Consider the following 18,244-nt stretch of genomic DNA (forward strand, 5'->3'; position numbering starts at 1 on the left):
CCTCATACAACCCCAATTCAAAGATCCAAAATATCACTTTAAAGGTTGGCTGATGACAAAATGTCTGTAAATTTGATCTGCTCTTGTTTGTGACTATATTTGCTCCTTGAATGAATACACCACAACGGTCGTGTTCACAAGAAATGACAACTCCTGTGTATGTATTTGACGTTCTTTCTCGATCCCAAAAGGAAGACTAAAGATGAAGTCCAACATCAATGTCCTTTAACCTACATGTTGCACATTAGTACACAAGTGACCTATTCACACATGAAACTTGTTCTTGGTGGAAAAAAAGGTGTGAAAATGTGAATAAGTGACCTAACACATTTGGTGCTGATGGTGCTCATTTTTTGCACCATCAGCCACATTTGATCCTCAGGGTCAAACTACAAACACCTTGTACGCCTGTATTTTGTTTCACTCTAACCTGCTTTGTTAATCATCTGCTATGTGGCAATGATAACTTTGATTTTTACTTTATTGCTATAATTGTAAACAAGTCATAATGAAACTAGCTGCTTGTTGCAATTTGATATTTGAGGAACCTTTTGAACACATGCTACATAGTTTATGCAAATAATAATATCAATTACAATGGAAACAGTGTATTCAGGTTAAGTCAGGGGACAGTGGTTTTGATTATTAGCTAGTATTTTGATCTTTGTAAATCAGAATCAGAATCAGAATCAAAATCTAGTTTTATTGCCAAGTACATTTACAAATACAAGGAATGTGACTTGGTGTTTTGGTGCAAAACAATTAACATAAAATAAGAATAAAATAGTGAATTTAAATAGGATAGCACATAAGATAAAACAATATAGAAGCAATTTAAATATATAAAATGACAAAATAGAATATAAAGGACACAAAAAAGTATGTACAAAAGGTGCTATGGAGGGATAGTACAATTTTCCGGAAGTATAGTTACAGTGCAATACAGTAGTGACTGTCATCAGTGGTCTCTCCATAGTGTGCAAACGTTGCTCACGTTTGCAAAGACTCATGAGCTATGCTGTGTGATAGTAATGTGTTTATTTTCAAAATTATGAACCATTCTTTGCAACATAATAATAATAATAATAATAATAATAATAATAATAATAATAATAATAATAATAATAATAAAAGTTTAATAAAGGCTTACCTTTGGGCTCAAAATAAGAGCAGGTCATCTCTTATTTTGAGCTCAAAAATTAAGCCTTTATTAAACAATCTCTACTCAAGATCCACTCAGGTTCTTTTGTCATCCATTGAGACTATAGAGACCGATAGATAGATAGTTTGTATCATACACACATTTTACAACAAATATCAAAATATTTTATTTTCTCATATTTTGACAACAAATATTATAAAACATATCACTTTATTATACTGTGCAGTGAATGTAAATGCTGTGTGGGAGATTAGAGCTGCCCAGAGACAGTCCTTATCCCCTCCATTGATGGAGCGCTGATCGCGTGTCGGCACAGCGGGCAGGTGCCAAACTGCTGAATGATCCTGGAGGTGCACTGGTTACATAAACACCGGTGGCCACAAGGCAGAGTGATTTTGGCCTGTTCTTCCATGCACACCACACAGCTCATTACGCTGTCTCCACCTGTGAGGACAGGAATCATAGTTACAACGCTGACATCAGAGGAGGGCTCTCTGCTTAAAAACACTGAAATCAGATATTATCATTTGATTGGAAGGACTCTGTCTCACCTTCTTCCATGTCAGGACAGTTGATGTATTCATCACTGTTTCCACAGAGGCTCGAGACATCAGGAATCAAACTGCAGTTGTTGTCAAGGCATTCAGGTACAGGACAGGACCGTCTGGTCCAAAACAGATCTTTTTTCTCTGAACCTGCAGCAAAGAGTAGAAACATTTAATCATTTTATGACACTGAAACAATTACTTGGCACTGCCAGTGCATCTGTATAAATAAGAACAAAAAAAAAACAGGCTCCACAGTGAACAATGCATCATTGCTCTTTGTAGTAAACTCACCAAGGAGGAGAATGGAGCAGGTCTGTCCGTAGATGTCTATCATGGCCCACAGCGGCTGACTCAAATCCACTCCTTCTAGCAGCTTGTGCTCCCTGATGTTGTTGCTCTTAACGTAAACAATTCCTCGAGAAGAGACCCAGAACTCCAGCTCTGAACCTGCTTGGCAGAGGGATTCGTGCACTGGAGCGGCCCAGTGGCCTCGGGTGTCAGTGAGGTTGGGGATGGCCATGGTGGGCAGAGGCAGAGATCTGGCTGAGGGCGCCAGGGTGGTGAAGCCCACACGCAGAGCTCCGTGCCAGTTGAGCACATCTTTCTTCACCCTCAGACGAATCCTCTCCTGGATCCTCACTGGCCGGCTGCTGAACACCAGGCCGTTCTTGAAAACGCTTCCTGTCCTCTCTGCGAGGCAACAACCCTGGCTCAGGCGGACCATGTTTCCCACAACCTGAGGGTGGAACGTCAGAGGACCGAGGCAGGACCAGTTGCACCTGTGTGACGTCTCAGACCCAACAACTGTAAAAGGAACAAAAGCACATCTTGATACATGAAGCGTGTTTGCTACAGTAACTTCTTATTTAGTCTCATCGTGTAGATTACATCCACACAGCAATGTGTCTGCGTCACAGATAATCTTAACGACAACAACAAGCGTGAAGTTATCTAAATACAGTGTAGTAAACAACAATGTGCTGCAAATGTTTGCAGAAACTGAAAATAAGCTGCTGTTGTGAATTAGTGACATCATTTGACAAAACAGCCTCATAATTTAGAGTGATTTATTAACACCATATCTTGATCCTCGAGGTCCCTTTATGATCACGTACTCAACCCTTTCTCTATAATGTTAATCATTGGATTACCACAGTGATAATGTTGATTATGGCAGAGATTTTATAATAGTTAGACTAAAAATGAAAGGAGCACAAACGTGTCCTTTCACTTTGCTTGCTCTGTCAAAGTGAAAGGACACGTTTCACTTTCACTCTGTCAAAGTGAAACGTGTCCTTTCACTTTGACAGAGCAAGCAAAGGTGTGCCATGCATGCAAAAACAAATTATCCAGTCCTAACATAGCTAACTTGTCAAAGGACGAATTGCAGTTAGTGTATCCCACTGGCTGGCCACGAGCACAATGACAAACAGGTGACTGTCAGTGTAACATTAAGCATGTATGAAAAGCCTTTTAGACCCTGATAACCCTTGCTCACCAAAATGAGCACATGCATGCAGGTTTTTTAAACATGGGTATACCTGCTTAAAATAGTCTATAGACTGCTTCCCCACTGCCAGCAGTGTGCACGGCTCTGCAGCTGATGAGTATGCGTGTTTGTGCAGGTTGTTTTGGTGCGAAATAAGCACGTTCACGCAAGTGTAGTGTTCCCACCAATACAGATCAGAGCCAGAGGCAACATATATCTGTGTCTACTGCAGAGTCATTTGACCCAGGTGTGATTGTCGATTGTAAATATTATCATTAAATTAAAAGGCCAAAAGTTAGCGGATGTCAGTCGGTCTTTTTGTGCAGAGGGAAACAGGCTTCAGTGATAAGCTGAACATTTCCAGTTAATCATATTGTTCATAGTCATATACTTGATTTCACACTACAGCTAAGAAATCGTTTTGCTCCTGTTTATTTCAAGTCTTTTTCCTTGTTTGTCTGTTTTACAGCATTTATAACTGATGAGAAAACACCTGTCCACCCAATCAGATTTTTATTAATAACAATCACTGAATGGACAGAATTGTGACTTTCAGTAGCTTTTGAAAAAATAGGGTGGTTTTTATAATTTATATATGCATTAGAAAACTGAACTGTAAGTGCTATTTTCATACAAAAGTAATGGTTTCCATGAAATGATTTTGAAACTAACAGCTCGAAAATAATTTTCCTCAAAAATGTGTTACTAAAATGTAAAATGAATAACTAACAACTTATTTTACAATTTATTATGAAGTGAAGTAATAACGTCAAAACTAATACTTTGTGTTGATTTTAAAGTGGTTCTGTAAATTTCATTTCGAGTAAAGACTGAAGACAGGGAATAAATATCTCACCAGAGTTGCTGTTGCCGCTCTCCTTCACCATCTTGACGAGGCAGAACTTTTCTTTGTATCTTGAGAGAAGATGTGATGAGATGAAGTGTGAGCATGGCTGCCTTTATAACACGGTGCACGTGTATAGACACTTAATTCCCTCCTGCATCATAGGAAAGTAAACAGAGGGAGGGTTTTGGTAAATATCAGACCAATAACTGAGAAGAACGAGAAAACAATACAAATCAGGGCAACCCAACCCAGTGACTGAAACGTGCACAGATGTCTATCATGGACCTTAGAGGATGGCTGTGGTTTAAACCTGTCACTGGTTTGATATGCTGTTGTTTGTGATTTTTTTTAGGTCACGTTCTTATGAAAAGACATTGCACGTGTTTGTACTCGGACTAGGACTTTTTCAGTCCTATCAGAAAGATTAAATCTCCAAAACAATCTGTATATGTCAAACAGAGGGTGAAATATGACATCAGTGTCCTCTGACCTACATGTAGCAAATCAGCAGGCAGATGAACTATTAAGATATAAGACTGCTTCAATTCTACATTGATTATAGGGCCGACCTCGAAAAAAAGGCCTAACCACTGCAAAGTGTGTGTCTTACTCCTGTGAAGGAGGTGTCATGAGGCTTTTTGCATGTGTGTATCCAGAGCCCTAAGAGGCATGTAGGAAGTCCTCCTGATTGAGCTTTATTAGTTAAAATTTGAATAAGTGACCTAACACATTTGGGTGCTGATGGTGCTCATTTCTCGCACCATCAGCCACATTTGATTATTAAGGTCAAACTACAAACACTTGTACGCCTTATTTTGTTTTATTCTACCCTGCTTTCTTAATGATAACATTTATTCTTATTTTAGGGCCATAAGCATATACAAGTAATAATGAGGCAAAGTTATGGCTAAAGGCAGCCTGTAAGTCGACACGCAGAGCTCCATGCCAACAAATCTTTCTTCACCTTCAGACGAATCCTCTCCTGGATCTTCATCAGGTGGCTGCTGAACACCAGGCTGTTCTTGAAAATGTTTCCTGTCTTCTCTGCACATCGACACCCCAGACTCAGGCGGACCATGTTTCCCACAACCTGAGGGTGAACGTCAGAAGACCGAGGCAGGACAGGCTGCACCTGTGTGACATCTCTGATCCAACCACTGTGAAACCATCAAAAACGCAGTTAAGAATCTTGAAATGTAAAGTGTGTTTGCAACAGTGAATTTATTTGCAGTCTTATCGTGTAAATCATATCTGCACAGCAGTGTTTCGACATCACAGACAGTCCCAACAACAGCAACGAGCTGGGAATTTTGCATACATCTGAATGCAGTGTAGTGAACAATAAACTGTGCTGCAACTTTGGCAGAAATCATGAATAAGCTGCTGTTGTGAATAAGTGACATCCCTGAACAAAACAGCCTCATAACAAAGAATCATCTATTAACACCATATCTTGATCTCCAACTACATTTCATTAGTGTATAATTGCCAGAAAAAAAGAATAATTGTTCTTTTTTCTTTTTTTTACTTCAGAATGAGCCATTTATATCTACACACAGAGCGCTCTAGAGTAGCCCAGAATGGACAAACCAAACACTGGCTCTAGATTGGACCTTTTTTTGTTGTTCCATTTCTCTTTGGCCACCATTTCAGGCTGAGCACGCAGGAGACCTTTCATTTCAGCAACCTCGCCACTAGATGTCACTGAATCCTACACACAAAACTATAAATACTGTTTCCAAGGGAAAACGATTTCATTTGACGATAAATGAGGAAGTAATATTCCACTAGCATGTCTGCAAGCTGGTCAAAGATTTCTCCTGAAAATGTGACTCACACATATAGAATGTAAGCAAGCATCTACTTACTGTAAAGGCTTTTATTCATCAGTGACAAACTGAATATTTCCAGTAAATCATATAGTCACTAACTCACTTTCATTTCATAATTTACAACACTAATCATAAATCCTCGCCTCCTCCCATTTATTTCAAGGCTTCTGCCTCGTTTGCTTATCATCTGATTGCAGCTTTTATAACTGATAAGAAAACACCTCTGCATGAAAAACTTGTTTCTGTTTCGTGTCTCACCTAATCAAATTTTTAGCAATAACTATGACTTTCTGAATGAACAGATTTGTGGACGGCATAGATGTCTATCATGAACATTAGAGGGCAGCTGAGGTCAAACACATAACTAGTTTGATATGTTGTTTTTGATTTTTTAGGCTACAGGAATTTATATTCTACACACCATGAGGGTCACATTCTCAAGAAAAGACAATGCCTGTGTTTGGATTTTTCGGTCCACTCAGGAAGACCAATTTAAATCTTCAAAACAATCTGCATATGTCAAACAGAAGTTGAGAAACAACATCAAAGTCCTGTAACCTACATGTAGAAAATCAGCAGACAACAGATAAACTACTGACACAATACTCTTTACATTTTCTATTGAAAAGGTTAAATCAGAAAAAAACTTCAGTGGCTTAAGAGGCTTACAGTTATTCTTTTTAAATAATGCACAATAGGAAAGTTGAAGACATTAGAGGAGTCTTTAAAGATGTGACCTCCCTGATGTTGCTTGTGATGGATACCTTACCTCCAGCAGAGACCCAGAACTCAGCTCTGAACCTGCTTAGCAGAGGAATTTGTGCACAGGAGCGGCCCAGTGTCCTCGGGTGTCAGTGAGTTAGAGGATGGCCATGGCGAGCAGAAGCAGAGATCAGGCTGGGGGCAGCACGTTGGTGATCTTCACTGAGCGGCTGCTGAACACCAGGCCATTCTTGAACATGTTCCTCTTTATTTGTGAGGTAGAAACCCTGACTCGGGCAGATAATGTGTGACAGTGGAAGGTCAGAGGACCGAGGCAGGACAGGCTGCACCTGTGTGACGTCTCTGATCCAACAACTGTGAAACCATCAAAAACACAGTTAAGAATCTTGAAACATAAAGCGTTTTTGCACAGTGAATAATTTTGCAGTCTAATCGTGTAGATCACATCTGCACAGCATCACAGACAATCCCAAAAACAGCAGCAAGCTGGGAATTTTGCATACATCTGAATGCAGAAAAGTACAATAAAATTGTGCAGCAAATTTGGCCTAAATTATGACTAGGCTGCTGTTATAAATAACTGACATTTAACAAAACAGCCTCATAATAGAGAAAAGAGTTGTTCATTAACACCATATCTTGATCCTCAAGGTCATGTTATGATCACATTGCCCAGTCTTTGTATATATTATAACAGGATGTTTGTTGGTCATTTATTACAGTGATAAAGTTTTTTTGGGCAGAGATTTTACAACTAGCGTTATAATGAAACTAACACTCGGGTGTGCTTTCACTTTGGAGTAGCTGGTGAAGGTGTGACATTCATGCAAATACTAGTTATGACTGTATCAAATCATATTATTTTTAAAAGGACAAGTTACAGTAAATGAAAACCGACTAGCTGGCCACAAGCACACAAATTGATCATATGAGTGACTCACATTAAGCATGTATGAAAAGGATTGTACTCCTCAGTGACAAGGTGAATATTTCTTCTGTAAAAGAAACGCAGGACAACTAAAAAGATGCACAACTACAAAGAGACAAAAAATACAATAATATAAAACAAACAAGTAAAAAAAAGAGGCAAATAAGTGACCTAACACATTTGGTGCTGATGGTGCTCATTTCTTGCACCATCAGCCACATGGTCAAACTAGAAACACCTTGGACACCTGTATTTAGTTTTATTCTTACCTGCTTTGTTAATCATTTGCTTTGTGGCAATTATCACTTTGTGTTGTGTTGTTGTGTTGTGTAAGTAATAATGAAACCAGCTGCTTATTGCACATTGCAGGAACCATCTATTGATATGCTACATGTAATAATACTAATTATACATGTAAAAGGTGTATAAAAGTCAGGGGACAGTAGTTTTGATGACTGATTAACTAGTATTTTGATCTTTGTTAAGGCTCCTGTTGCAACCTTAGCAATGATTAGTCACTGTAGATTTAGTTTCATCATCTATCTGTAGTGTGTACATGAATCTTTTCCAGCTTAGTTCTACTATCGTGTTTGGTTTCACATTACAAATCATACTTTGCAGCATGAATAACATGCTCTTATCTGAAAGCATGCTCTTATTTTGAGCTCAACAGATCAGTCCAGGCAAAACAGCCTCTCCTCAAGGTCCACTTGTTTTATCAAATTCACTTATTAAATTCAGTGTCATTAAACAATGATGGAATATATATTACCTTCAAATGATAACAGATACAGAGGTTTTAGGAGTTTGTCTCACACATATTTTAAAATAAAGTGTCCTAATAACACATTGAACTAAAATAAGAATAACAGAAAGAAAAACAGTTTTGTAAAAAATATATTTTTTATTGTTTTAGTCATATTTTGACAAACAAAAATAAATAATTTCCTGAGAACAAAAATAATTTTACATAAATACATTTAAGATTTAATACATCAAAGAGCCAAAACATTATTGCAGCAAATATAAATTATTATACACTTTGTCCTGTAAGTGCAATAGAAATGTGTTATCGATTGTCTTTATCAAAAATGTTTTGTGCCTTCCCTTTTCCTCATTTAACAATCACAACAAAAGTGCAGTTTACAAGCGGTAAGGTTTCACAGTTAATCTTACATCAAATATTCAACTTTATATCCTGACATCAGCAACTCAGTATGAATCTTATCTTACACACACTGTACAACATTTACAACATTTGATTATTTTTTGGTCACAGTCACTCAGCAGCTTGTATTTGGTGATTCCTGCCAGGTATGTGTGAGCTTAGAGCTGCCCAGAGACAGTCCTTATCCCCTCCACTGATGGAGCTCTGATTGCGTGTCGGCACAGCGGGCAGGTGCCAAACTGCTGAATGATCCTGGAGGTGCACTGGTTACATAAACACTGGTGGCCACAAGGTAGAGTGATTTTGGCCTGTTCTTCCATGCACACCACACAGCTCATTACGCTGTCTCCACCTGTGAGGACAGGAATCACAGTTACAACGCTGACATCAGAGGAGGGCTCTCTGCTTAAAAACACTGAAATCAGATATTATCATTTGATTGGAAGGACTCTGTCTCACCTTCTTCCATGTCAGGACAGTTGATGTATTCATCAACTGTCCTGGCTCGAGACATCAGGAGGCTCGAGACATCAGGAATCAAACTGCGGTTGTTGTCAAGGCATTCAGGTACAGGACAGGACCGTCTGGTCCAAAACAGATCTTTTTTCTCTGAACCTGCAGCAAAGAGTAGAAACATTTAATCATTTTATGACACTGAAACAATTACTTGGCACTGCCAGTGCATCTGTATAAATAAGAACAAAAAAACAGGCTCCACAGTGAACAATGCATCATTGCTCTTTGTAGTAAACTCACCAAGGAGGAGAATGGAGCAGGTCTGTCCGTAGATGTCTATCATGGCCCACAGCGGCTGACTCAAATCCACTCCTTTTAGCAGCTTGTGCTCCCTGATGTTGTTGCTCTTAAAGTAAACAGTTCCTCGAGAAGAGACCCAGAACTCCAGCTCTGAACCTGCTTGGCAGAGGGATTCGTGCACTGGTGCGGCCCAGTGGCCTCGGGTGTCAGTGAGGTTGGGGATGGCCATGGTGGGCAGAGGCAGAGATCTGGCTGAGGGCGCCAGGGTGGTGAAGCCCACACGCAGAGCTCCGTGCCAGTTGAGCACATCTTTCTTCACCCTCAGACGAATCCTCTCCCGGATCTTCACTGGCCGGCTGCTGAACACCAGGCCGTTCTTGAATGTGTTCTCCCTCTTCTCTGCTAGGCAACACCCACGACTCAGGCGGACCATGTCTCCCACAACTCGAGGGTGGAAGGTCAGAGGACCGAGGCAGGACAGGCTGCACCTGTGTGGCGTCTCTGATCCAACAACTGTGAAACCATCAGAAACAGTTAAGAATCTTGAAACATGAAGCGTTTTTGCGATCACAACAGCAACAAGCTGGAAAATGTTGCATGTACCTAAATGCAGTGTATTAAACAATAAAGGTGTGACTCAAACATAAGTAGCATTAAGCAACTGCTTACTGTATGTGAAGCCTGCTATTCATCAATGACAAGCTGTGTCCAGTAAATTGTAGTAGCCTTTCTCTGGTTTATTTCACACTTCACAGCAGGTCATAAATCCTTAACTGCTCATTTTAAAGTCTTCTTCTTTGTGTGCTTATCTGTTTTACAGTCCTAACTGATAAGAAAAGGCAGCTCCCTTCTGTTTTGAACCTCTAATCATATTTTTAAATAATAATAATTATTTAAGTGGCACTCTTTAAGCTCTTATTTTTGCTTAAATTTGTCACCAAAAAGCAAAATTGTAAAAGAACTACCACTATAATTAGTTTTAGTATTAAGTAATAACATCAAAACAGATACTTTACATATTAATTCTGGTAGATACCTGAATGAAACTTGACAAACTGATGACTAACAGAATCGCAACACTGTAAATTTCATATCAAGATCTCTGTAAAGACTGAAGACAAAGAATAAAAATCTCACCTGAGTTGCCTTTGCCGCTCTCCTTCACCATCATGAAGAGGCAGTCAGTACTTTTCTTTGTGTCTTGAGAAATGATATGGTCACGTCTGTGTCTTGTTTTCATTGTGATGAAGTGCAAGTGTTGGCTGCCTTTATAAGGCGGAGCACGTGTGGTTTCAAAACAAGCATTCCCTCCTGCATCACATGGGAATGTGAAAGGAGGCGGAGTGAGGGAGGAACTAAAGTTTGGAAATTTACCTCGCTGGCTGGAGGGTGGTGCATTTCTGATGGTGCAGTCTCTCTTTAAGTCAGCAACCTTCAGAGCAATAATGCAAACATGAAACCACATGCTTTCCCTGAACTGTGCCATTTCCGCTCTCATGTGGAACCAGGTTTATTATTTGTCATCATGTTTGATGGCTGTTTTATTGCTGAAAGACAAGGATCCTACAAACACATTTTATGCATTTATGCACAACTTTACCTCACTTGAAATTTCTCATGAGGTGTTGCCTCTGTTGATAGATGACAGGTTGTGTTTCTGTCTGTATGGAGCCTTAAAAACAGGGTTCCTGCAGCTTAAGGCAAGTTAGATATGAGACTTTTGAAGATTTTTTAAATGCCATTCAGAATGAAGTTTAAGACCGATTTTCTAATAACCAAAACTGAAGGACTTTTATTTTGCCAATGTTTACTATATACATAAAACAACATTTTGTTGTCCAGTGAAAAAGTTAGATTATCTATATCAAATGTTGAAAACAAAAACAACCCTTCTAAGAGTAGAACACATTGAAGACAATGACATATTATATTAGCATAAAAATATCGATTTGGTTGACCAACAGAAGTGGGAAATATCTAGCATTTCTAAACACTTTTCTTGGAGATGATATGTTTTTCTGCATCTCTGCATGCAAGATTGCAATGCTTGGATTTCCATCATGACTAGTTTCAGGAACTTAATAAATTATTAAACAAAAACTAAATGTTACCAATTATTTTGACAATGGAAAGTCAAAAAAAAATCCTGCTTCCTATGTCTGAGCATTTTTAAGTCATTTAAAAGATTAATTTGAGTCATTTTTAATGCTAATTAATGTCTTCTTTTTAGATTGAAGAATTAAATACATTTTAAAGGATCCACAGGAACCTTGTTTTAAATTGCTTAACTTGTTCTCGTGTATCAGTTTTCTCTACTTGCATGTTAACTGTAAAATGTGCTGCTATTATCCTTTTTATAACTACTACATGCTATTTTTTTTAATAATATAAACCTAATATTTGAACATCCTAACCCCAATGTTGCCCTTTTATCAGAGCCACAGTAACACAGGGTTTCTTGGAAACAGACTCTAATGATTTCCTTATCAGAGACACTATGGAAAATTACCACCAACTTGTTTCATGTTACTGCTCTGACTGGCTCTGTGGATTTGAGGGAGCTTCACACATAGCTAAGTGATAAAAGCATGCAAAGCTCCAGACTTAAAATTCCCCTCACATTCCTGCTTGGTTCAACACATCCTCATACACCAGTGTGTGCAGAGCTCTGTCGCCCTCTACAGGAAACACACCCTCTCTTTAGTCCTCATTGGCTGCCATTCTTGACCATGTGACAGAGGAGGCTGGAAATCCGGTGACATCAACACTCCTGGAAAGTTACTAGCTCCTCTCCTATTACGACCAACTATCCCATGATTTCCCCAGAAAAATCCCAACATCCTATCATCTGACAGACACAACAGGCTACACGTGACATATATCAGTTTCCAGATGGAGGCATGTTTTGGATTTTTTATGGATTTCCCATCAGACAACATGTCCTGTTTGGGGGAGTTTTTTGATTCTAGGCTTCTTTCTGCTCTCATCATGCAAGACTGTAATATTCTCTAGATGCACTGTAGTGCAAATATTGTACATCAGAAGTTTCTGCAAATACTACAAAAACACAGCCCACTCAAATCCAAAGAGCACAACAGTAAGTGACATCAAATTATGACTTTTACGACTGAATTTGCTCATTGAGTTCATAACACGGCATAATAAAAAAATACAATTTTATTAAGATTAATACGGTGGAAAGTAAAATATATTAATTTAGATCACCAAAACCTCTACTTCTCTCTTTTTAACAGTTTATCCATCCATTTGTATGTCAAAATTAAAAATTTAATACTGGATTCTAGTACCGGATACTTGTTGAAATGTCATTTATGTGGCCCAATACCAACCTCATATCAGAGTTGAATTAAATTAGTATCATAAAGACCTTTAGAGAAGTTTTTATATCTCAAATATTTAAATTAAATATTTATGTTTTCATGTTCTCAAATTAACCCTGGGGTGACACTGATTTTCTTGTGCTTTCAGACGCCGTCCACAAGTATTTAAACTTTTGGACTCTGAACAAATGTGTGGATTTTCTTTTAAAAGCATGGGGGAAAAGGCAATGAGCAACTCCATAAGAAATGTTCCACAAACTGCAAGAAATTACTGGACTTTCGGATTATTTTGTGATTTGGGAAAAAGGAAAATTTGGGGAAAACTATATTATAGCTGCATACATAAAATGATGTTACAGAAAATATTACACATTTTAGGCATGTTTCCAAGTCTTATGTACCTTTCCCCCATTTCTTTTTCTTTTTAATTAAATGTATTTGTTTTGTTTGTATTTATTTATTTTACCAATTTTCTTGTATTTTCTCAATTTTACGGTCCTTTGTTCTTTTATTGCTCATTGCTGTCCTCCAATATTTGTAAAATAAATAAGGACAATTTCCCCAAGTTTCAAAAAGTTAAAAAACCTATAATACATGAATACTAAAACACTTGCACTACATATTCATACCTAGGATATCGTGTTATATCGCCAAGGTATATTATAAGGTAATATAAGGGTCCATATTAACAATCGATTATTCTATTTTTGCATTTCCTTAATATACATTTAGAGCATAGAATAGAAGGAAAATAAACAAATGATATATGGATCATGTTGTAATATTTATTTACTGATTCAGATGAAGTGGCACATAAATGCAGATTTTGTTTCATTTGGGTTCATAGTTATTTTATGCACAATAAAACAATATATGTTTCAAAACTACATTCCTGCGGTAATAAACCAGAAAACAGAGCAGCTCTTCTTCTCCTCCTCTGTACACTCCTCAGCTCAGCTGCCTCCGCTCCACCACACTTGGTCAGACATGGCAGGCCATCAAAAAATCAACTTGTTCCCACTCCACCTGTTCAAAACACTATTAATCTGCTGCCTTCCAATAAAAGGCTTGGCTCTCAGCGAGGAGCCAATCGAGAGGCATTAGGGCTGTGAGACCCAGGCCAATCCCAGGCTGCATTCTAATGTGGCCTATCTTTATCAAGGTGCCACTCCATTTCCAGATACTGCTTATTTATGACTTCTGAGCAGAGAGCCGGCAGGAGCCATGTGTCTTTAGGAGAACACCAAAATCTGTGTCCAGAGGGCTCGCCCGAGACGTCAGATATGGGATTATCACAGAGCACACTGAGGCTGAGAAGAGGTGAAGGGCGAAAGTGAAGAGTTTATTAGTTTTTTTCTGATGTGGTAGCAACTTTGGGGACTTTGTTAAAATTGCTATTAATGCTTGTTAAGATCTGCACATCTGGGGCTGTTGGGTGTGATCCCAGATCCAAGACATCGCTCACGGGTGAGAGAACTCCTTCTGGGCCTATCACAGGTCTTTTCCTGCCTGGATCTTATTGGATGAGTTACTGAGACCTGGAGGCAGAGTGACAGTATTTCCCATGGATCCAAACATCCAGGGGTCTTTCCTGTTCAACAACAGCCTAAACCAATTCCCCTCTGAACTCAAGGCGCCGGTGTGTCAGTACTCCGTGCCCAACTCTTTCTACAAGCTCAACCCGGGCCTGAACAGCCAGCTGCAGGCAGGGACGCCACACGGCATCAGCGACATCCTGAGCCGCTCCATGATGGGCTCCACAGGCACCACCACCCTGCTGTCCGGATACTCCACCATGGGGGGCTTCAGCCCCTCCGTCACCAGCACGTCCATGTACTATAACCGAGACTACAACTCCTCCCTGGGCGGCTTCTCAAAGCCCGGCGCTGAGTGCCCCATGAAGGGTCGCAGCATGAGCTGCTGGGCGGAGAGCGGCTGTGACTGGAGAGGAGGGAGGCAGCAGTGCACCAACAGTGAGTCTCAATACTGCAGCCTGGACTCAAAATCCAGCTCATCAACGCATCACAACTTCTGTGTCCGTCTCTGAGGACTCGACAAGACGTGTTACTTTTAAATGATGCCAGAATACCATTTGTCTTTACGAAATAAGAAAAATTCACTCTGATCAGAAAAGATACAGATATATAACTTAAAAAAAACCTCAGTAGGACGTATAGGTTAAATCTATAATCTGACCTTTTGATTGTATTGTTCAGGGGAAAAAAAATAATGCTAAGGATATTATTCAATATCACTACTATTTTAAACAAATCTTTATTTTAAGAGTAATTTCTAAGTAAAAGAAAATAACAAAACAAGAACTTGCGTGGGATGAGGATATCATCGAGTATTTGTCCCATTAAAAAATTTCACTTATATCATATGGACCTGGCTGCTCATTAAATTGATTTAATTAATGTTTAAACTTTTCCAGTATTTAATTTATAGTTAAAGAGTTTCTGGTTTTTGGATCTTTTTTGGGGTTATGCAGATACTGAAGTATTTCACTGGGTAAATCTAATATAAAAATCTAAACATCCAGCAGTGAGTGTATATTCTGCTTTGATATTTTCAGGTAGTGGTCCTCTCGCGGAGATGACAGGCAGGAAGAAACACACCAGACCAACATTCAGTGGACATCAGATATTTGCTCTGGAGAAAACATTCGAGCAGACCAAATACCTGGCCGGGCCTGAGAGAGCCAGACTGGCGTATTCTCTGGGCATGACTGAATCACAAGTCAAGGTAAAGATAATAACACATTTACATTTATGCTATAAAAACCATGCCTTTGTGTGAGCTGTTATAAAACTTACAGGATTTTATTACTCCAAATTATGTTTAGGCTTTTATATTTGCTTTCATTTCTCTCTCTTTGACCTTTTCCTTCTTGCTTGTGTGTGTGTGTGTGTGTGTGTGTGTGTGTGTGCGTGTGTGTGAAGTAGGTCAACTCATTTTAAAAGTTGCAATAGAAATAAAGCTGACACACTCTTACTTGCATGTGCAGGAGGAGGAGGAAATTGTCAAAACTCTTAATCTAATGATCAGGAGGTCACACATATCACGTGATCTTCATGCAGAAAGTGGCTCATGGATTATTTCTAAAGCTTTGCACACATCATGTCTAAACATGAGATGCAATCATCAAACAACACAAACTCATGCCCACAGAAAGTAGCACAGTGATACTCAACTTTCATCCTGTGGGTCAAATGTGGCCCGTGATAGGACGCCAGGTGGTGCATCCATCATTTTCTAATTCACAATTAAAATATCCTGATTCACATTGGGAATTTTTTGTGTACTTGAGTACATTAAAAACATACAACTAGTTCTTAAAAAAGTGTTATTGGAGGAACCCCTGACATGCCCCTGCTTACTGCTGACCCGTGCGGGGCTGCTGCAACTGGATTAACCTCTTAAATGAGAATAGCCAATGTTTAAAGATTGAACACCTCTAATACATACTGATAAATATAAATATAAATAAATATTTGTTTAACCCTTTGAAACATCAGTTTTCTTGTGCTGCATTCAGACACCTTTTACACAGTTTAACCCTTTTAAACCTGAGCAAGTTGGTTTGATTTCTCTCCACACACTGCAAGAAATTGGTAAAAGGTGACAAAAAAAAGTTTCTTTTTAAAAGGGGGGGGGGGGGGTTAAAACAGGGAAATATGTCAAGAAAACTATACGCATAATTAATAATGGATTAAAAATGTATTATGATTAATAAGATTTTTAATTTCAGCACTTCTGTGGTTTCATTTTCTTGTGTGTTTGTTCACTTTTTGGGGGGCTATTTTCAGGTAGTTTTTTTTCTGATTTGTCATGTTCAGTTGCTCATTACATTCTTCCCTTGTTTTTTTTTTTTGTTTGTTTGTTTTTTGTTTTTTGTTTTTTGCAAGAAATCAAACCAAATTTCTCAGGTTTCAAATGATTAAACTGTCGTTTGAGTTGCGTGTCCCTGCAGTGTCCTAAACCCACCTTGTTGTGTTCAGGTGTGGTTTCAGAACCGGCGCACCAAGTGGCGGAAGAAGAGCGCCTCAGAGCCGAGCTCCACGCAGGCCAGCCTCGCGGGGCAGAGCGGCGAGACTTCGGAGAACGAGGTGGAGGACGAGGAGTACAACAAGCCTCTGGACCCCGACTCCGACGACGATAAGATCCGACTGCTGCTGCGCAAACACCGCAGAGCTTTCTCGGTGCTGCGCCTCGGGCCTCACCACGTCTGACACACTTCCTGCTAATCACACACACGTGCGCGCGCTCCTAAGCAGACCTGCATGCTGTCATTAAAGTTATTAGTTTTGAATACAAAGTTAAAGCATTCACGCATGCTCAACAGAGGTCACCTGTGGTCATTCAACAGGCTTTTCAAATGAAGCTATTTACTTTTATAAGTTACTGTATCTCTGCTCGGTTTCATGATACACTGTTGTGGGGAATTAAGTTATACACACCATTTTGTAAAAACACGAGAAAATGACATTTCAAAAAAACTGCATGATGCTGTTGGTGATACTAATAAATATAAAAAGAGAATAAACCAAAGTTATTCACGTGTTCTCTTTTTGAATAGTTGATGCTTTTATGGTTATTTTGTGCTTTTGAATTTTCAAAATGAAACCACAGAAAGTGTCATAGCGTGGTGAGTGGCTTTAATATCCATATATAGTTGCAAAAAAAAAGGTTTTTTGCCTCACCAACAACCTTGGGCCTTCAATCAAGACTTCAAAAAATAAGTTTAAAAATTCAAAACACATAAATCTATAGGCAGAGTAATGTCAGGACAGCCACTTCACGGGAATGTTCTTTCAAATGGGCACTGAATGTAATTTTGGTTAAAAGGCAGTAAATGAGACATTCTGTATAAATGTGTATGGATTTATTTTTTTGTTGAAGCAAATACAGTGCTCTGCTCACATCGTTCATATTTATTATAATATTCCACATGTATGATTTGTAATTCTACTAAATGCTTAAATTGAATGTAGACCTGAAGTTGGTTAAAATGACAGCGAGTTGAAAGCATTACTTTTCTTTACTACCATCTGAAATACGTTATTAAAATATATTAACAATGCTGCTCAATAACTGACTGTAAATCAGTTACCAGGTTTGAACAATGGCTCAGGTTCTGCTTGTGTGTTTGCTGTCAACTGACAGTAAGAATGAAACTGCGAGTCAAAAGGAGCAAACGCTGAAAAGAGGAGCAAGGGTCAAAGGTCAGATCTTGTGTGATTTACCAGTGTGGTGTAGCTTAATTGAAGACAATGACCCCCACAACCCACGACAACATAAAATCAATACCAGCAGAGCAGCTCGTTTACCATTTGGGCTCAGTGTGTTTTAGACTCCACATGTTTCAGACGTCAGGCCAGATGATTCTGTCAGACAATAATCTGCTCTGACTGCTGATGGCAAAGTGAGCCAGCAGTGTAATAGAGTAT

The 18,244-nt window shown here is 39.0% G+C and overlaps 3 protein-coding genes across 4 annotated transcripts; 1 reads left to right on the forward strand and 2 right to left on the reverse strand.

The window, feature by feature from the left end:
• Positions 1-689: 689 nt before the first annotated feature.
• On the reverse strand, positions 690-16,921 carry LOC121944976 (E3 ubiquitin-protein ligase NEURL3). Of its 2 annotated transcripts, XM_088076952.1 has the most exons (8): positions 16,782-16,921; positions 7,543-7,596; positions 6,648-6,955; positions 5,011-5,203; positions 4,056-4,197; positions 2,002-2,514; positions 1,714-1,857; positions 690-1,606 (listed from the first exon to the last, which is right to left on the reverse strand). In XM_088076952.1, the coding sequence occupies exons 5-8, from the start codon at positions 4,084-4,086 to the stop codon at positions 1,413-1,415; spliced, it is 882 nt and encodes a 293-aa protein (XP_087933078.1). In that variant the 5' UTR covers positions 4,087-4,197; positions 5,011-5,203; positions 6,648-6,955; positions 7,543-7,596; positions 16,782-16,921; the 3' UTR covers positions 690-1,412. The 2 variants fall into 2 exon arrangements, with proteins under 2 accessions (XP_087933078.1, XP_042344891.2); XM_042488957.2 differs by lacking the exon at positions 7,543-7,596 and having other exon boundaries at positions 16,782-16,915.
• LOC121943896 (E3 ubiquitin-protein ligase NEURL3-like) lies at positions 8,414-10,745 on the reverse strand. The gene is made up of 4 exons (XM_042487493.2): positions 10,591-10,745; positions 9,454-9,966; positions 9,157-9,312; positions 8,414-9,049 (listed from the first exon to the last, which is right to left on the reverse strand). The coding sequence occupies exons 1-4, from the start codon at positions 10,691-10,693 to the stop codon at positions 8,856-8,858; spliced, it is 966 nt and encodes a 321-aa protein (XP_042343427.1). The 5' UTR covers positions 10,694-10,745; the 3' UTR covers positions 8,414-8,855.
• Positions 13,998-17,591, forward strand: nkx6-3 (NK6 homeobox 3). Its single transcript, XM_042487494.2, has 3 exons — positions 13,998-14,767; positions 15,370-15,539; positions 16,796-17,591. The coding sequence occupies exons 1-3, from the start codon at positions 14,359-14,361 to the stop codon at positions 17,024-17,026; spliced, it is 810 nt and encodes a 269-aa protein (XP_042343428.1). The 5' UTR covers positions 13,998-14,358; the 3' UTR covers positions 17,027-17,591.
• Positions 17,592-18,244: the final 653 nt, after the last annotated feature.

This window comes from Plectropomus leopardus, chromosome 4 (assembly GCF_026936395.1).
Source record: "Plectropomus leopardus strain MGB_pleo_1.0 chromosome 4, ASM2693639v1, whole genome shotgun sequence".
NCBI lineage: Eukaryota > Metazoa > Chordata > Actinopteri > Perciformes > Serranidae > Plectropomus > Plectropomus leopardus.

What these genes read in the sequence shown, in the direction of transcription:
- LOC121944976 (XM_088076952.1), bottom strand. Translation starts at nt 4,086, where the DNA reads ATGGTGAAGGAGAGCGGCAACAGCAACTCTG. An exon ending in GAGCGGCAACAGCAACTCTG is followed by an intron (nt 2,515 to 4,055) that starts GTGAGATATTTA and finishes TTCCTTTTACAG; the next exon opens with TTGTTGGGTCTGAGACGTCA. An exon ending in CTGCTCCATTCTCCTCCTTG is followed by an intron (nt 1,858 to 2,001) that starts GTGAGTTTACTA and finishes TCTTTGCTGCAG; the next exon opens with GTTCAGAGAAAAAAGATCTG.
- LOC121943896 (XM_042487493.2), bottom strand. Translation starts at nt 10,693, where the DNA reads ATGAAAACAAGACACAGACGTGACCATATCATTTCTCAAGACACAAAG. An exon ending in GAGCGGCAAAGGCAACTCAG is followed by an intron (nt 9,967 to 10,590) that starts GTGAGATTTTTA and finishes ATGGTTTCACAG; the next exon opens with TTGTTGGATCAGAGACGCCA. An exon ending in CTGTCCTGACATGGAAGAAG is followed by an intron (nt 9,050 to 9,156) that starts GTGAGACAGAGT and finishes CTGTCCTCACAG; the next exon opens with GTGGAGACAGCGTAATGAGC.
- nkx6-3 (XM_042487494.2), top strand. Translation starts at nt 14,359, where the DNA reads ATGGATCCAAACATCCAGGGGTCTTTCCTGTTCAACAACAGCCTAAAC. An exon ending in GAGGCAGCAGTGCACCAACA is followed by an intron (nt 14,768 to 15,369) that starts GTGAGTCTCAAT and finishes TGATATTTTCAG; the next exon opens with GTAGTGGTCCTCTCGCGGAG. An exon ending in TGACTGAATCACAAGTCAAG is followed by an intron (nt 15,540 to 16,795) that starts GTAAAGATAATA and finishes TGTTGTGTTCAG; the next exon opens with GTGTGGTTTCAGAACCGGCG.